The 18,260-nt window shown below is 38.4% G+C and overlaps 1 protein-coding gene and 1 long non-coding RNA gene across 3 annotated transcripts in view; one reads left to right on the top strand and one right to left on the bottom strand.

The window, feature by feature from the left end:
- Nucleotides 1-882: 882 nt before the first annotated feature.
- On the bottom strand, nt 883-7,166 carry LOC111773948 (uncharacterized). The gene is made up of 4 exons (XR_011422492.1): nt 4,103-7,166; nt 3,523-3,647; nt 3,205-3,422; nt 883-1,061 (listed from the first exon to the last, which is right to left on the bottom strand). It is a non-coding gene; the product is annotated as an uncharacterized lncRNA (long non-coding RNA).
- The window catches only part of MINPP1 (multiple inositol-polyphosphate phosphatase 1), a 49,652-nt gene continuing 38,167 nt past the window's right edge, over nt 6,776-18,260 (top strand). The window contains exons 1-3 of one of the 2 annotated variants that reach the window (XM_001503220.6): nt 6,776-7,879; nt 11,020-11,217; nt 15,427-15,524. In XM_001503220.6, coding sequence (XP_001503270.2) covers nt 7,240-7,879; nt 11,020-11,217; nt 15,427-15,524 — 936 coding nt within the window. In that variant the 5' untranslated portion in view covers nt 6,776-7,239. The remainder of the gene's footprint in view (nt 7,880-11,019; nt 11,218-15,426; nt 15,525-18,260) is intronic. The other variant, XM_003363467.5, reaches the window with a different exon arrangement.

The following is an 18,260-nucleotide window of genomic DNA, read 5'->3' as shown; positions in this document are numbered from 1 at the left end:
ATTCAGGAATTATTTTTTTCCTCAAATGCCTGAAATGTAAGAATACATAAATATCTCTGAGTCATCAGGCAAAGAGCAGCCTATTTGTTAGATTTACTGTTTAAATCCACATGAACAGCTCTCATATAATTCACAGTAGAATATTACTATGTCTTTATGAAGATGTTTAGAAAAAGCAAGAGGTCACTGGGGAGAACTACCCTAGATTGAATGTTAAGTCTGCCTTCTAGTTTGTGAGACTTATGCCAGGCTGAAAGAGAGCAGCAATACCATAGGTCTTTTGGGAGCTTATAGGAAAAATTGAAATCAAGCCTCTCACTTTTAGATCATCATGTCATCATGAGACATGTCAGAATTTGGTCTGTTTCTGAAGAAGACAGGCATGACAAGAACCCTCTGATATCCTATGAACACTGATTTCTCCCCCTGAGAGAAGAACATAGATCTAAGTGATGCCACTCCTATAATGTAGATTCCACAACTCTCCCCAAAGATGTGGCTCACGTGTCCCTAAGACTGTATTTCTAAGGGTCTGCTCAGAAGAGCTGCTTTCTCTCTGATTTCCATTTGCATCTTTTGCTTAGTTTTCACACTTCACCTTACCAGACACAGATCACCTCCATCACCAGATACCTCATCCTACCCACCTCCTTCCTACTCTTCCCAGTATTTCCGATGTTTCATAAACCATAGTCATTCTGAGTGAGAGACCTAAGGTCACATCTAAGGAGATGGGATCAGAATCACCATCTGCGATTTTCTGTTATTCTCAATAGATGACTTCAGCAAGATCAAGAAAAAGGACATTGTAAGGAGTTAAGTGAGGTTAATAGGTACTTACCCTAATTAGGAGGCTTTCTACAGAAAATAATGAAACACTGGTTTAAACAGTAAAGACATTTATTACCTTAGATGACAGGAAGCCCATAGCAGGTGTCCTCCAGGTCTAATTCATCAGCTCAATAGCATCACCAAAGACTCAGGTTCTTTCCGCTTTCTGCTGTGTTGTCTCATTGCGTTGGCTTTGTTTTCAAGCTTCTTCCTCTCTGGTTGCAACATGGCTGAAGGAGATTTAGTCATCACATTTGGACATACTAATGTCCAGGGCAGTTACCTCTTCCTCGTGTGTGACTCTTCCTCATTTTAAGAACAAAGTTTTTTAAGATTGTATTTTAAATTATTGGCATCTCTGTGCTCTCAATCTCTTTCATCTTTCCAAGTTATCAATAGCATATATTAAAAACAAAACGTCTCTGTAAAATAATTTATTTTAATAAAATTCATGGAATAGTTGCTGAGTGAGCTGGGGATTTTTAAGACTGAGCTGGGGGAGGGGTGTATAGACTAGTGGAAGGCCAAAAGCTAATAGGGCTTAAGTCCCATGGGAATGGAAGTCTGGAGCCAAGAGCAAAAATTTTGACCCAGGACTTCTTGGCCTCTCAGCTTTTTTTACCTCCTTACTTCTAAAAGATTTGTATTCTATCATTTGCCTTGGCTGAACTTCCTTAATATCAAATTCCAAACTGTCTCATTTAATCAATAATAGGTATTGCACTACACTGAAAATATTCATTTTAAGCATGTCAGTCACTGAATACCATCTCCTTTCTTTCCAGAATATTTTTACTGTGCCCACTGCAATATTGCAATCAATAGCATCTCTAATCCATTAACTCTATGTGTTGACTGTTCATCACCCCATCATTTATCTCTTTCCTAGAATCAAATAAAACTTTCCCAGGAACTTCTCAGTACACTCCCCCTCACATCTCAGTGGCTAGAATTGAGTTACATGCTTTTTCCTAAAACAAACTGGTAAGAAAAATAAGAGTTACCAGAACTGGTTTAAACCAATCAAGATTTTTTCCTGAGGTGGGGATAGAGTGATCTTCCTGAGAGGTGAATACCTATACATCAATTCCAAGGAAGAAGGGAGAATAAATGTTGGACGGTTAACTAATAGTAACTTCTATAGTATTATGTATAAAGTCTACCCTTTTAGCCCAAGTTAAAAGTGACACTTTTTGACGTCACTGTTCATTTGTCAGGAACAGGGTAGGTATCAGGAAAAGAAACACAAAGCTAGCCCTGTTTCCATTGATCACATTCTAGAACTGGCTCTACTAAATAGTTGTTGGATGACTTTAGGTTAAGGCATCTAACCCCTCTTTGTCTCGATTTCTACATCCACAGTATAATATAAATATTGTTCTTCAGATATCATGGGATAGCTCAGAAGATAACTATACTGCATAAATGCAAAGCAATATTATTTCCACATTTTAGCTTCCTACACTGTCTGTTTGTTCTATTTTCATTTATTCATTCATTCATACACCCTTTCAACAAATAACTGCTAATAGTCTACTTAATATAAGATATGGGATAAACATTTTGGAGTCAAAAAAGTTTTCCCCATAGCCCCTGCATCTAAGATATTAACCAATGAATGACTTAGCAGCAACTCTTTTGTCTCTTGGAGCAGAACCAGACAAGGCAGTGTAGGATGTAAGACAAGAAAGGTAAAGTGGGGTAGTGAAGGATGTTGTTTGTGGAACCATAATTGTTGCTTCAATTGGACTGTGAACTGTCCTGTTTACTAAAGTGGCTGCAACCAAGTGTGTGAGTTCACAGGTGCCTACATTGCTTTTTTAGCCTAGATATTGTTGGGTTTTAATATTTACTGATACAGGTAAAGCAATAAGATGGGTTTATGCTGCAACAAAACTATAAACAAAAACTGAAAGAATATTGGTTCCTGTGTGGGCTAGTGAGACAACATGAAATTAACATTAATGGACTGAGTAAAAAGTAGCCTTCCTGATGAAGAACTAATAAAGAAAGAACTTTTATTCTGAAAGTTCTCCAATAGTTCAAAGAGATTTTTAAATTTTGGAAAACTAACATTTCAGAAAAAAAAAAGAAGTTAAAACACAATTGCTATTGTCTATGTTTGTTTTTGAAAAACACAGGGGAGAAGAAAGGGTTTTATTAGGATCTTGAATCCATTATTCGTCTTTGTGATGGGATAACAATATATTTTGGACGGAGGGGACGTCTGGAGAAAATGATGTTTCTGAGCAACAATGCTGGCTTGTGCAGAAAAATCAGTGTAAAACAGGACTAGGGAGTAAATAGCTGCAGTTTCTCCCTATTAAATGGAAGTAGCAAAGCACAGAAAGAATATTGGTAATTTAAACTTACCATAAGTTTGTGTCTGGTTTCTCAAATAGTTCTGTGGTTTTAGAACCAGAATTTGATTGGAAGGAAGGATTTCCAACATCAAAGTCCTAGGATGTGTCAGGATACTAGAAGAGAAGCTTTGTCACTGCAAAATAACTCCCTTAGCAGTTTATAAGAGAGGATGTAAAACAGTAGGTCACCTCCATTGTTGTGTGGTTGAGTGAAGTTCTATTCATCAACTGAAACACAAGTTAAATAATTCAGCTTAGTTTTGATATGCTGCGGAACAATGTAGTGGTTAGCATCAGTGATGGTGTGGTTCCTCTTGAGCAAAGATACCTTGTAGTCTGCAGAGCTTGTGATGTACGCAGCCTCCACATTCAAGCAAAGTTGAAGGGACTGCTGTTGAAGCATGGATCACTCCAGCCCTGTTCATACACATGGACTTCTGCTGGCTTCTTCTACTGCAATAAAAAACAAATAAGCACTAAATCAACAACCAGGCAAAGGAAAGATGAAACAGCAGGGTAGTAAGGTACTATAGTTAAAAGTTTCTTGGCATAGGCACAAAGTTAGTTGCTTACTCTAGTTGTGGGATAATAGATATCCATGAAAAACTGGCAATTTGTCAGTTTACTTGATTAAAGGAGAAGTAATAGTAAAAAACATTTTAATTCTTCTTAATAAAAGTAACATTTATTCAGGGCCAGAACTATATAAGGTCTTTATATAAACTGTCTCATGCAATTTTCTCAACAATCCCATGATGCAGGTATTATCCTCACTTTACAGAAGAAAACAAATTGAGGCAAAAGAGTTTAATTTGCTCAAGATTTTACAGATACTAAGTGATGAAGTTGGAATTCAGAAAGTCTTATTTCAGAAACCATGTTCTTAATCAGTATTTTACTATACTTACATAGAGAGGCTACCCTTTCCTTTATAGAATTTAGCTTTTTCCTTTATTATTTCCTCACCAGGAAGCCATCCTTAATAGTGTAGTAGATGGCTGTAACAAAATTCGATGTATGCCATCATGAAATTCTAAGAGTGGAATGACTGTTTTAGAAGTCCTATGAATAATCTGCCAAAAATAATCCATCCTATTCTTTAATGTAGTGGTTTGATTAGAAAAGAAGTTCTACTTAAGACAAATTAGAATACTGTAGAACACTAGAGTTCAACCTTTTTCTTTTCCATTCTGAAAGACACAATGGATAATATTCACTTCTGGATAAAATTGCACAACCCTTAGCAATTCAAGTCTTCCATTCTCTGCTGAATCCTCAGAGCTTGTTTCCTATTTCTCTCAGTTGCAAATCCTTTTCCATTACTGTCCCATTTTTCTTCGTTGCAAATCTAAGCCATTTCCACATTCCATAAGACTTAATTCCCAGTCTCTTCAGACAATCTTGCCTCCTACATCAGTGAGGAAACTGAGGCCAACGCGCTTGGAATTCATAAATTTTTTCCTGTTAGACCAACAAATTTATCCACAAGTGAATCCATGCTTCTAATCTTCCCTCAGAGGATAAGGTCTCCTGTCTTTCTGGTCCAAATCCATTTCTTTGTGCTCTTGGGTCTATTCTTTCCCATTTCTTCGAGGATTTTGAACCATTAATTTCCCATTCTATCTATTGTGTTGTGGTAGATTTGTCAGATACATTGCTGCCAGGCCCACAACCTCTTACGAGGGAAGGCAATTCATCCATGGTCTTTGCAAAGAGGCAGCCATGTTTTGTACCAAGCAAATTTCTGTGTACTGATTGAACAAGGTGGGCACCTATTTCAAAAGGCAATCAATTTACAGGCTGGCGAGAGAATTAAGACATGGCCTGGTATGAAAAAATGAGCAGGGCCTGTCACCTTCTTAACACTTTCCAAAGGTGCTCACTGCTTTAAATGAGAGACTCATTTTAAGTGAGATGAATAGATTTTTATTAGAAAAGTTATGAAATAATCTTTGACGCATGTCCTGCCTGTGAAAATCATTCACTTTAACATGGAAGTAAGTTTCTACTGTATAGTTGCTAGAGAACTAAGCATCTTAGTATAGGAATAACAATAAATTGGACATCATTAATGATAAAAATACCACTCATAGGAGCCTATTATATGGGTTTTAAACACATCATCTCTGATTCTCACAATAATCCTGAGGTGTAGGTTCTAATATTCCTAATTTTCGGATAAGGAAACTAAGGCTCGGAGAACTTGGGTCACTTTCCAAGGTCACAGAGTTAATGTGTGGCTGAGCTTGAAGTCTGGATCCAAAGGTTATGTACTATTTGTCCTCTTTATACTGTATCTTGCTTTCCCCTAGCCAAACACATGAAGGCTTTGGTTAGTTTTATTTTATTGTTTGTCATCTTGGCTTGACATCAAAATGATGGGAGTTAGTTTATGTAAGTGCATAAACAGCATAAAATTAACAAATGAGTAATTACAGGAAGGAAAAGAAAATCAAGCTAGGGACAGATTTAGTGTATAAGAATCTGTGTCATAAGTTTTTTAAGTAGTCAGGGTCTCTAAAGATTGCTTCATTAGGAAGCAGTGACACCTTTAGGAAGACTTGCTAGCTCCTGAGGACTCAAAAGACTGGGCATGACAGGTGATCATTATTAAGCGCATATATTAAGTGAAATATAGTGAGATGCACCTGGTACAAATGCTTGCTCTGTAAACTTAGAAATACTATCAGGCACCTCAGATTACAAAATGTAAGGTTAGGAAGTCCATAAAGAAAGGGTGAATGTTCACTATATATTAATTTGAGCAGTTTTGTGAAAATATCACTGACCATGAACATTCATGAAGTGACATTCCACAGAATGGTGTATCAAAAAAGAATACCTATCCTCTCAAAGATGAGATGAACGTCTTAAAGTCTGCAGCATTCAAGTTGAAGTCTAGTCTTGATTTTACATCACTTTCTTTATTGGTTAACACTTAGAGGTACACTTCTCTGGAGGAGAGGCACTCAAGAAGATAAAGAGTAAAAACGGAGAAGGGCTTTACCAGGAGCAATTTAATAGCGTCTTTAAAGGAAAAGCTACGCTTACAAAAACGTGGTCCAAACTTCCTTGAATGTCGATCATCATATGACTTTAATACTTACTCCTTTCCCAGCTGGCCTATAAACAGGTTCAGGTGGAGAAACGGAGATATTGCTCAGATTCACGATTTTTTGGGGTCAAAGATTCTGAGCAACAGCCTATGAAAAACCTAGCTGCTGATTTGCTCATACTTAATAATGGAGTAAATCTGTTGGGCCGTGACTCAGTGCGCCCAAGCGATCACGATTGCTGTGTCTCTAATCTCTCGGCCTTCGGTATCAAGAAGCATAGTAATTGTCGGATGCTGTCTGGCTGCTGTCAGCTTTACTAGTCCAAGTCAAGATACTACTAAAGTCTCAGGAATTAAATTTCCTGGAGAACTGAGCCTTTCTCCAGGTTCTTCTCTGCCTTGTTGTATACCGTTAGAGGCTAAAAACCTTGGGCTTTAGGAGGCCTACTGGGGTAGGGCCCAGGGATCTCAGCTTCAACAACCGCCTCAGGTGAACTTGATGGGGATGGTTGAGAGACTACATTTTGAACAACAGAGTAGAACGAGGTAAGGATGGTGATACAAGAGTCTGCTGTTAGAGGTGTCCTGTCTCGGCAGCTTTGCAGGCCAAGGCTTAGTCTGCGCTTATTTACACCCTAGAGAATTAGGGAAGTCGGGGTGTCTTTGAGTCATTGACTGAGACGCCTGCTGCGCCGAAACTCGCCCACGCTCGGGACCAGGCGACGCCGGCTCCCCCTAAGTCGCAGGCCTCCGAAGCTCCTCGGGGTTTTCTGCCGGCTTCACCTAAGCCACGGAGCTACAGGGCTCTTCGGAGCTTCCCTCTGGCACCCGCAACCCTCTCCAGCCGCTCCCGCCTTCTCTCAGCAGAAGCGCCGCCCAGCCGCGGTAAATCCCGGAGCACAGGCCGGAAGCGCCTCGGCCCCGCCTCCTGCCCTCCGGGGCCGGAAGTTCTAGCTTCGTCGGTACGTCGCCCTCCGCGGGCCGCAGCGCATGATGCTCCGCGACCCCCGCCGCCTTCTCAGGGTGTCTGTGGCCCCCGCGGCGGCCCTAGCTGTGGCCGTGCTGTCGTCGCTCTCGCGCTGCTCCCTCCTGGAGCCGGAGGACTGCGTGATCTCGGCGCTCAGCCCCTACTTCGGCACCAAGACTCGCTACGAGGATGTCAACCCCGGGCTGCTGCTGGACCCCGAGGCGCCGCGGCGGGACCCGGAGCTGTTGGAGGAGACCTGCACGCCGGTGCAGCTGGTCGCCCTCATCCGCCATGGCACCCGCTACCCTACGGCCAAACAGATCCGCAAGCTGCGACAGCTGCACGGCTTGCTGCAGGCCCGCGGGCCCGGGGATGACAAGACCTGCGCTGCCGGCAGTCACGACCTGAGGGCCGCGCTGGCCGCCTGGCCGCTGGGGTACGCGGAATGGATGGACGGGCAGCTGGTGGAGAAGGGGTGGCAGGACATGCGACAGCTGGCGCTGCGCCTCGCTTCCCTTTTCCCGGCCCTCTTCAGTTTCGAGAACTACTGCCGCCTGCAGCTCATCACCAGCTCCAAGCATCGCTGCGTGGACAGCGGCGCCGCCTTCCTGCAGGGGCTGTGGCAGCACTACCACCCTGGGTTGCCGCCGCCGGACATCGCAGGTAACCGCCCGGGCCGCCGGGCCAGTGCCCTGCCTCCGTTCTCCCCCTTGTCCTAAGTCCTCCCCAGATCCCGGACTTCCCCAGCCTCTTCTCATTTCCCTCCTTCTGGCCCCCATCCCATAGAATGTTCAGGACTTGGTCGTCTCCCTTCTCCTCATACGTACGTTCGTTTATTCGTTCATCAGGTATGAATTTGGCACGTTCTACGTGCCGGACGCTGCAGGAGACATTGGGGGGATCCAACAGGAGAGGAGACAGACGAGGGCAGTTCTTAATCTCCCATCCCAAATTGGCCCTTTGAGCACCAGCCGTTCCCTTCCTCCCTCCCTGGCAGCTGGTTTTACTGTTGGGTGCACTTTTTAAATACAGTCTAGAACTTTCTTCCTCAGGCTTTGGCTTCGGATACTATTTGGGTTTTTTTTGCTTATCGACTTTTTCGCTTGTTGCTTCCAGACCAACATCCTATTGTCGGAAGCTACTCTCAAACTTTCTTTACTACTTTTCTTTTCTCTCTGTTTTGTTCTGGTATGTTCTTGTATGTAACTCTAACTATAGAGTTACACTCTTTGTTGTGGACATTGGTCACACACAATACTTTACTAATTTATTCCATTACTTAAACTTTTGCAAAATTTGGGAGATCATGTAGTGGGGCCTTTGAATTTCACAGGTGAAGAAGCTGAGCCCAAGAATATGCCTTGATGATTGTCCCTTGTTAGTTTGAGGACTAGAGTCAGGCTCAGAATCCAGGTCTTTTGTTTTCACCCTAATTGTGCTTTTTTTCCCCCTCAGAAAATGTTTCCATAGTCACAGGTAATAATAGTAGCAGAGACTTAATGCCTCCCGTGTGCCAGGCATGCCTCACATTTATGTCACTGAATCTTTACAACAGCTCTCTCAGGTTCATATTATTTCCCCCTATCAGATGAGGAAATTGAGACACAGAAACATTAAATAATTTGCTTAATTTCGTATAGCTAGATATGGACCCAGGAAATCTGATTTATAGCTTGGTCTCTTAACCGTTACATTATACAGCTTCCATTTGTCCTGTAAGTTAAGGATAAGTGTAAAAGCATATAACACTTTTGTGCCAGAGAGATGAACAAGTGTTAAATACTTTCTTGATCAATTTTTAAAGTTAGAGTTGAGATGAGACATCACTTAGCTTCGGCCCAAGTGAAAAATAAATTAGAAGTATACTGGTTTGTCATTTCTCCAGTAGTATCCTCTCTGAAGTAGTTCAGCCATCTCCAAGGCTTTCTTCCATTATGTGTCTTGTTACTGCTCTGTGAGTAACTCAGTTGGCTGACTTGTGTTTAGTCCCTTGTGAACTGTGCTTTTTAGTTATAGCTAAACTTTTTCCATTTATATGAGTGAAAATTCCCCACAAATCTGTTAAATTAAGTGAATGTTGAAAGCAGAACATACTTCAATAGGGCACAGTATATATAGTGTATACCAAAAAGGGAGGCTACTGGACCTCCTGCTGTGAATGAGCTTTTGCCCTCAGCTGGCATTGTGAGGATTGGCATTTGCCTCAAAGTATGAAGCCAGGAATCAGAATAGTTCAGGATAAGCCCGCCTCTCACCATTTTCAGTCTCATAGATTAAACTCTTTGCTTAGCTGCTTCATTATTATCTGTAAACAATTGTTTTGCCTGTTGTGTACATCCGGGCTTTTGAGGGAGGTCACTGAATTACATTTTGTATTCTTACAGAACATGATTGTTTCTGTTTAAAGATCAGCAGTAATTAGATAGTAGCAAGGATGAAATATCTAGATCCACTTGGGAAGTCTCATTTTGAGGCCATAGAAAAAGATGACAATGATAACTTATTTTCACAGTCAAGATGTTTTCTTAAGAACTACAATCCAGGGGCTGGCCCCGTGGCCAAGTTCACGCACTCTGTTTGGGCGGCCCAGGGTTTGGCCAGTTCGAATCCTGGGCACGGACATCGCACTGCTCATCAAGCCATGCTGAGGCAGCATCCCACATGCCACAACTAGAAGGACCCACAACTGAAAATACACAACTATGTACCCCGGGGGGGCTTTGGGAGAAAAAGGAAAAATAAAATCTTTAAAAAAAAAAGAACTACAATCCAATTGGCAACTAAAGTGGGCAGAATTATCCGTTTCAGGATCTCCTGAAATGGATACATACACATACATATATATGTATGTTTTCACACACACAGATCCAACGTATATATGTATATTTTCACACACACAGATCCAAAGCAAAACAGTGTAACTAGATTTAATTTTCTCATTTCATATACAGAAATAGTATACTTGGTGTTCTTTTCATGGTAAATTTTGAGAGAAAAGATGATTGAAATCTGTGTGCTTTGAATATGACTCTGAAAAAACTTAAAAGGCACCCCAGTAGTTGAAGCATGCTCATGAATGCTTTTCCGATACATATTTGTTGCCAAATTGGGGAAATAACACAACATTGAATTCTAAGTGGAAAGTTATCTGGGAGCTTCAGTTAGAAAATAGACCAAATCAGAAGCACCCAGCACAATGAAATACAGAAGCGTTAATGTAATTTGTGCTGTTGTCAGTAGTTTTTGTCCAAAGCAGAGTCTTTTGTAAAGCAACACAGGGTTGGGAAAGTTCATTGAGAAAATAAAATGTTCTATTTAGACTTTGGCTTAGAGTAGAAAAACAGATTCATTCTGTTGAATTATCTCTCACTTTGTAATTAGAAACTTTGCTGATTTTTAGTTTGCTCTCTCAGGTTTCTGTGCCTGACAGAAACAGTACTTATATAACACAGTTTTGCTCTTTTTATGAGTTTCGTGTCTAATTATTTTTGTTTTAAGAAAAATTTCACTTACCTTTAATTCATTGTGTAGTATTGCTATAACACATTTTGTTTTGTGTTTGATACTCTGTTTCTTTAGTCTTTTCTAGCTTATGCTCTCATGAATTACAATCATGACAAATGGGGAATGGTTTTGTTCTTTCTTAATCCGTGTGGGCTTATTTCAGACATGCTGACGAGTAAATAGGTTTTTAGTGTTCTTTTTCACACTTGAAACAAGATTTTCAATAATTTGAAATTGTCTTTTATGTCAGTGATTTATATATGTGTGTGTGCATATATATAATTTTTTTCCCCTTTCAGACATGGAGTGTGGGACTCCAAGAATTAATGATAAACTAATGAGGTTCTTTGATCATTGTGAGAAGCTTTTAACTGAAGTGGAAAGGAATGCTACTGCTCTTTATCATGTAGAAGCCTTCAAAACTGGACCAGAAATGCAGAACATTGTAAAAAAAGTTGCAGCTACTTTGCAAGTACCAGTCAGCAATTTAAGTGCAGGTAATGTGCCTGTTATTTTTCATTTGAACTCTGAAATAGTTTAAATGATTTTTGAACTCTGAAAATGAAAAACTATGGAAGCATAAAGTTATTCCTTTTAAAGACCCACAGTTTATGTTACATTAAGAAAATATGTTGTAGATCAAGAAAATTGTACTCCTCATGCTTACTATTTTTAGATTCATATTCTTCTTTGAGTTTTATGTGAAGTAATGTACAAGATTCTTGCTATATCCTGGAATCTTTTTTTTTTTTTGAGGGCAGAGGTATATAAAGTTTCAATGCTAAACACTATTTGTAAAACAGAAACTTTCTGAATTATCTCCTCATAAAGTGATACAGATGGAAAAATCATGTAAGTTCTTTGAAGCAGCTCAAAAGTACAGGCTAGTGTTTTGAGAGGGATAAGTTTTAGAAAGTGAAAGGCGGAGTAGTATGATTTTTTTTTTTTTTTTGAGGCTCTTCAACCTAGAGATGCTGAGAAAATGAGCAGTCGTGTTTGTCATACAGTACTGCAGTGGATGGGCTGACTGTGCAAATTACCATGCAACCTGGGACTCTTGAGGGTGAAAGGAAGACACTATTAATAATTACACTGGGAAAGCAAATGGAAAACCAGGGCACATGATCGCCTAGCAATAGGAAATTAAGAAAAAATTAAGATTTTCCTGTTTTCTAGGAATTTATAATCTAAAGAGCAGATGTTGACAAATATACAAAGATTATGGATTTCATTATATCATGAATAAATTTCCAAAAGACTAGAAGTAACAGATGTTGGGGGAAAAAATAAAGTAAACTAGAATCTGTCAATCATGGAGCCTAAGTACTTTATAAGGATCAGAAAAGTGAAAATGCCTAGACCAGCATTTAAAATTGAATGTTTTCTCTTTGTTAAACTGGCTGTACATTGGGATCATCAGCAGAGCTTTAAAAATTATTTTATTGGGAAGTAATTCAAGCATATAGATAATAAAAGTTATACCCACAAACCTAATTTTATCAAATTTTATCATTATGCTTTAAATAAACTGAAGTCTCTTGGTCCCTCTCCAGGACCTCATTCCTCTTCTTTACTCCGGTGATAACCATTGTCATGAATTGAGCATTTAAATCATCTCAGGCCAGTTTTTATATTTATATTTATGTTTCTATATATAAATGGGATATTGTTTTGCAAATTTTTAAACTTTTAAGAATAGTATCAAACTGTATGATAGCAGTCCAAAATTTGATTTTAATTCCTTTTATTTTTAAGGTGTGTAGTTTAGTCCTATATTTTAAACTTTTGTCCAGAATTCCACTATATAACTATACCAGTATCTAGCCATTATTTTGTTAGTGAGCATTTAGATTGTTGAAGAAGATTTTTTAAAAACTATTTTTAGTCTCTGAATGGACAGGATTATTTGTGTTTGACTGATGGGGCGACTGAGAACAACTTTTTGGAGGCAATTAAAGCATAGTGGTTAAAATTGTGGGTTCTGGAATTGGACTGTTTGTTTGAATTTTGCCTCTGTTATGCTATTGTAACTGTCATCTTCAGCCAGTTCCTTAATATCTCTATGCCATAGTTTCTTTTCCTGTAAAATGGGTATAGGAATTGTACCTGCCTCATAGAATTATTGCAAAGATTTTATGAGATTAATTCATGCAAAGCATTAGCACAGTACCTGGCACAGAGTAACTGCTCAAAATATTTTAGCTATTTAAATTTTTTTTTTTATGTAGAGATGTGATGCTGTATGTATTTTCGTTTAGCAATATGTCTGTCTCCTATAGCTCTCTCATTCTTTTACATTTTATGTTATTTCGTAGGATATGTGATTCAATTTCTTGGTCACTGCTAGTTTAAAACTTATTTAATGATCATCAGATTTTACTGGTGGGAGAGACTGGAGCTAAAACAATCCAAGTTCTTTTTATAGGAAATCATTTTCCTACTGAGGTTTTCCTTAGTTTTTAACTGTTTCAAATGATGCTACAGTGAACATTCTTATAGTCTGGTTTTTGTACTTGAGAGTGGATCTATAAGATAACTAGGTGGAATTTGAGTTAAAGAGCATGAATATTTTACATCTTGACATATGCTTCCAAATTGTTCTCTGAAAGTATAGAAAAATTTATATCAATAATATATGAGAATGCTCATTTTCTCCTATCTCATCCAACAATGGCTATTACTGGTCATTTTGATTTTTGCCAATTTGATTAATAAAAAATGGAATCTAGCTTTAATGTGCATTTCTTTGGTTACTTGTGAAGGTGAACATCTTTTCATATGTTTATTAGATATTTGCATTTCTCTTTATAATTGCCTCTTAATGTTGTCCATTTTCTGTTGAATTATTTTTGTTTTTTCTTATTATTGTTTTATGTTGATCATAAGTACCCTTTATGTGTTATGGATATATTAATTATATATCCTTTCATTTTCCTTGACAAAGGATACATTTTTTGCCTATTGTATGTTGCTAACATTTTCTCTTAATTTTGTTGGTCATCTTTTAAGTCTGTTTTTGATGCCTTTGTACACAGGTTTACATCTTTTATGTAGTCATATTTGTCTTTTCATTATGGCTTCTGGGTGTTGTATTTTGCATAGGAATATTCTCTTACCCCAAGATTATTATATTTTATTATTTTAATTTTAATTTGTTTTTTAATGTTTAAATCTTTAATCCATCTGAAATAGTTTTGAGGTTCCAAAAGATTGACCAAAAAGTCGGAATGGTCTTAGTAGGTGGATGAGAGCCATTACTTGTCATGAAAGCTTGTCTAACCTCCCTATTAGGCAGGTGGAAAAATTGAGACCCAGAGAGCCTAGAGTGACTTGCCCAGGATAATTAGCGGCAGTCAGGTCTCATAACCTCAGTCGTTATCTTACGCTTTTTCTCCCTGTACCAGTACTTCAAAGTTTTTTGGTGAATATTTTTTCAGTCAACTCCCCTCTGGTTAAAGAACAGACCATTTGGACTCACTCATAGTTTCAGAAGTAGAACTTCAAGTGTTAATGAGCCAGGTCCTTTCATCAAACATATATCGTACTTAAAAGCTACTATATTATGTTAAGTATTAGGATTATAAACCCTTTCATTTATATAGGCAAAGTTTTTAAATGGCTTTTACATATATTCCCAATTAAATATTCTTTTTGTACTATATACTGCCTCAGGGAAGTTCTTTTTACTCAAAACTACTGCAAAAAGCATGTAAGATCAATTATTTTTTGGTCCTGTTTTCCTTAGGAAAGAGGAAACGCAGTGAAGTTAAAGAAAAATCGAAGCAATGGAGGCGACTCCTGCAGTTGACTTCTCTCTCTGTAGCGTCAAAGATCACCCACTTCCCTTGCCTAGAGTGCAGTGTTTTTATTTGGTCCTGACAAAGGCTACCTTTTATAGCCCAAGTACTCATTCCCTTATCCCTTCTCTTCAAAACTCATATGTATCTAAACATAATGCAATCACCTAATTAGCAGTGTAACTTACTCTGAAATCCACTGCCTGACGGAGCAGCTAAATTTGAAAACCTGCTGCTATCAACCTCTCTCCCTCCTCAGTGTGATTTTTCTCTTTGTTTCTCTCCGTCTTCACTCTTTGTTTCACCTTCCTCCTGACCCTCACTTACTCTGCCCTTTCTTCCCTCTCTGCCTTCTGCAGTCTTCTCTTCCCTTTTATATCTTTCTCTCCATACTTCCTTCTTCTTAATAGTTATAATATGAATTGTTGTGTAGTTAAAAGAACTCTTCAATAAATGTGCTTTGTTATTCCTAATTTTCAAGTTGGGGACTAAAACCTTTTATAACTTTATTTCTCTTCCTCCAACCCTCTAAAATTAAAATAAAATTATGTTTCAGGTAGTAAGTCCTTGGGTTAAACTTTTTGTTGGATTTGGTGGATAAAAATGCTCTTAACAAACATATTACTTTTAAAAACAGAGAAAGTTACAGTTTTACAGAGAAAAAGTTTCTTAGTTTCATTGGAGTGAAATTTATACTTCCTCATGGTTTCTTCTGGACAGTTCCTCCCCTTTGGATTGTAGTGAGTAACTCAATTCTTTGATAGCCAGGAAGAAACTGAATCGTCTCTTCTCCAAATTAAACATATCCAGTTTATTCAGCTGTGCTGCACATGGCATTCTGTAGAAATTTAGCCTTTGGAAAATTGCAGAAAATAGTAACCCACAAATTTACCTTTCTTTTTTTTTCAGATTTAATTCAGGTAGCTTTTTTTACCTGTTCATTTGACCTGGCAATTAAAGGTGTTAAATCTCCTTGGTGTGATGTTTTTGACATAGATGATGCAAAGGTAAGTGTTACTTTTGCAGGTTTTGTGTGTGATTTTTTTTTGTTGTTGTTACTTGAAGCAGCTTTTCAAAAAATAAGCAGAGTAGGGAACATTAACTGTCTTTCCTTAACTCGAAATTTTCCTTACATAAAATGGGATTAATTGTTCAGATAGGGCCTACCTACTTGTAAATAGTTTGGGTTCATAAAACTCTGGAAAACATCTTTCCATGGTGATTTGATTTCTAGGTTCACCCAGTTAAAAACCTATGTAATCCGTCATCAAATTTTACTGCTGGAAAGAATTATAGAGCTAATATAATCCAAAGTCGTCTTTTTGTAGGAAGCCAAAGTTCAGAGAGGATGAATGCTTTTCCGAAAACCTAACTATTTCTTTTATAACAGTTTTCATGATAAATTGAGTTCTGCGTTCCACCTGGTGATGGGAATAATTCATCTACAATTTCCGTCTGCCTGCTTCATATTCCCTGTTTTTCCTCCTTCATTTGTATGGCTTGTTTGTAGACTTTTAGACTCAAGGAAGATAAGTGCAGGCAAATTCTGGTCAATTCTGGGATGCTGGGAGCCAGAGGCAGGATAGGAGAGTGTTTAGTGTCTTCTTAAGCATTGAGGACAGTGGCATTGGGTAGAATTCTGGTGGTTGAGAGTAGGATGTGTCTGTATGTATGGATCATTCAGGAATGTGGACTTTTGAAAATTTAGTCATCCCTTGCCTACGTATGAAACCTTCAGTATTCCTTATTCATAATCCAGTATTCATTATCCAGTATTCATTATTAACTTCAGAATTTAACCTCACATTTTGAAAAAAAGTATACTATTTGCCAGATAGAAGGAGGCTTTTAAGCTAGAGCTAATGTACATTTAAAGGTAAACAAGTGCTTCATTTTGTTACTCAAAGATTTAAGTGACCAGCAACCAGATTAAAGGTGATTTTACATAGTGTTGTGCCAGTGCAGGAGTAGGGTTTAGCGGATGAGCTGCAGGAAGGGGAGAAGGGCCCCTGATGGATGGGTGCTCTAGGATGCTGAGCACCAATAGTAATAGGTGTATTGTATTTCCTCTCTGTGCTCCTGAATTGCTTCCTGATGACCTACTTTTTCTCTGTCCCAACTACCAGATTCCCTACTCATCTCCTCTAACTGTCCATACCTCATCACTTCAGAAGCTAGCTGGCCTGTCCTCTTTTGAAATGCCCTGTGCTTAGGATGACCATAAAATTCGTCTTCTAAGTTGGAATACTTTTAAAGTGAAAGAGGCATCATTGATAATTATGCCGGTATAGGTATAACCTGAGACTACGGTCACCATTCGTGTCAAAATACTTCATCTTCCTTTTCTCCCTACCCAGATTGCTCTAGGGAAGACCAGTAAACATAACTGAAGTGATTTTTAAGTATTGTGTAAATGACTGATGGGTGTTGGCAAAAGGGAAATTTACCTTTTAACAAAGGAACAGCTTGTTTTCCCAAGTTATTATAGTTGTTGAAATACTACCACAGACTTAGTGGTTTAAAACAACGCAGGTTTGGAGCCAGCCCGGTGATGTAGTGGTTGGGTTTGTGCACTCTGCTTCTGTGGTCGGGTTCATAGGTTTGGATCCCAGGTGCAGACCCAGCATCATGTGTCAAGCCATGCTTTGGTGGCATCCCACATAAAATAGAGGAAGATTGGCATAGATGTTAGCTCAGTGGCAATTTTCCTCAAGCAAAAGGAGGAAGATTGGCAACAAATGTTAGCTCAGGGCCAATCTTCCTCACCGCCCCCCTCCCAAAAGAAATTCCCTTGGTATATTTACTGTGATTATTTTCTTTCTCACTTATTTGAGACAAAATAATCTCCCTCTGCTTAGGACTTTTCACTGTGAAATAGTTTTAAATGTGAAGCATTTAAAGATGAAATAAAATGTTATCTGGGATTTGCTTCAAAATAATCCAGTGGTGTTGGTAGGGACATAACTGAAACAGGATTGCCAAATGTTGATTATTGTTGAAATTGGATGATGGGTACACAGGGGTTCATTATGCTATTCTCTATTTTTTATATATTTTAAATTCTCCATTAAAGTGTTAAAAAATTAGAAATGAACGGACATTTATGAAGTTCTGAGGATTATGGAGATTGTTAGTTATCCAAAACCTTGTGAAATGCTGGACCATTGTGTGCGTTCATTCCTCAGATATTGTTTGAGTGCCTGCTCTGTGCCAGGCATTTGGTTGGAACTAAAGATACCAACATACGATAAGCATTGTCCTCAAAGAATGCCACAAGGAGTGAAAGACACAAATAAACCATTGTAAGTCAATGGGATGGCTATAATAGAAGTATATATAAGGTATAGTGATAACACAGGGAGAAAGTTGATTTATTGGCAGTCAGGTAAATCTTTACAAAAGAAATGGCACATGAAGGTACTTTTCTGTAGGATAGTGTTTTTGTAACTTTGTATATGTCTTCTATAATGGGTCCATCTAGATTTTCTATCTCTTTTGGAGTCAATTTTGGTATCTAATGTTTTCTTACAAAAGTCACTCATGTCATCCAGGTTTTCAGATTTATTTGTAGAGTTTGGCAGATTTATCTCATGATTTAAAAAAAATGTTTTCCCTCTGTATCTGAGATTATTTCCCTGTTATTACTCATGTGAGTGTTTGTACTTTCACAGTTTTCTTCACTACATTAGTTTCGTGTTTGCTCATGTATTATTTTTTTCCCAAGGAACAGTTTAACTTTATAT

Source organism: Equus caballus, chromosome 1 (assembly GCF_041296265.1).
Source record: "Equus caballus isolate H_3958 breed thoroughbred chromosome 1, TB-T2T, whole genome shotgun sequence".
Lineage (NCBI taxonomy): Eukaryota > Metazoa > Chordata > Mammalia > Perissodactyla > Equidae > Equus > Equus caballus.
The sequence above is the reverse complement of the archived record's forward strand: the minus strand, read 5'-3'. Positions and strand labels throughout refer to the sequence as shown.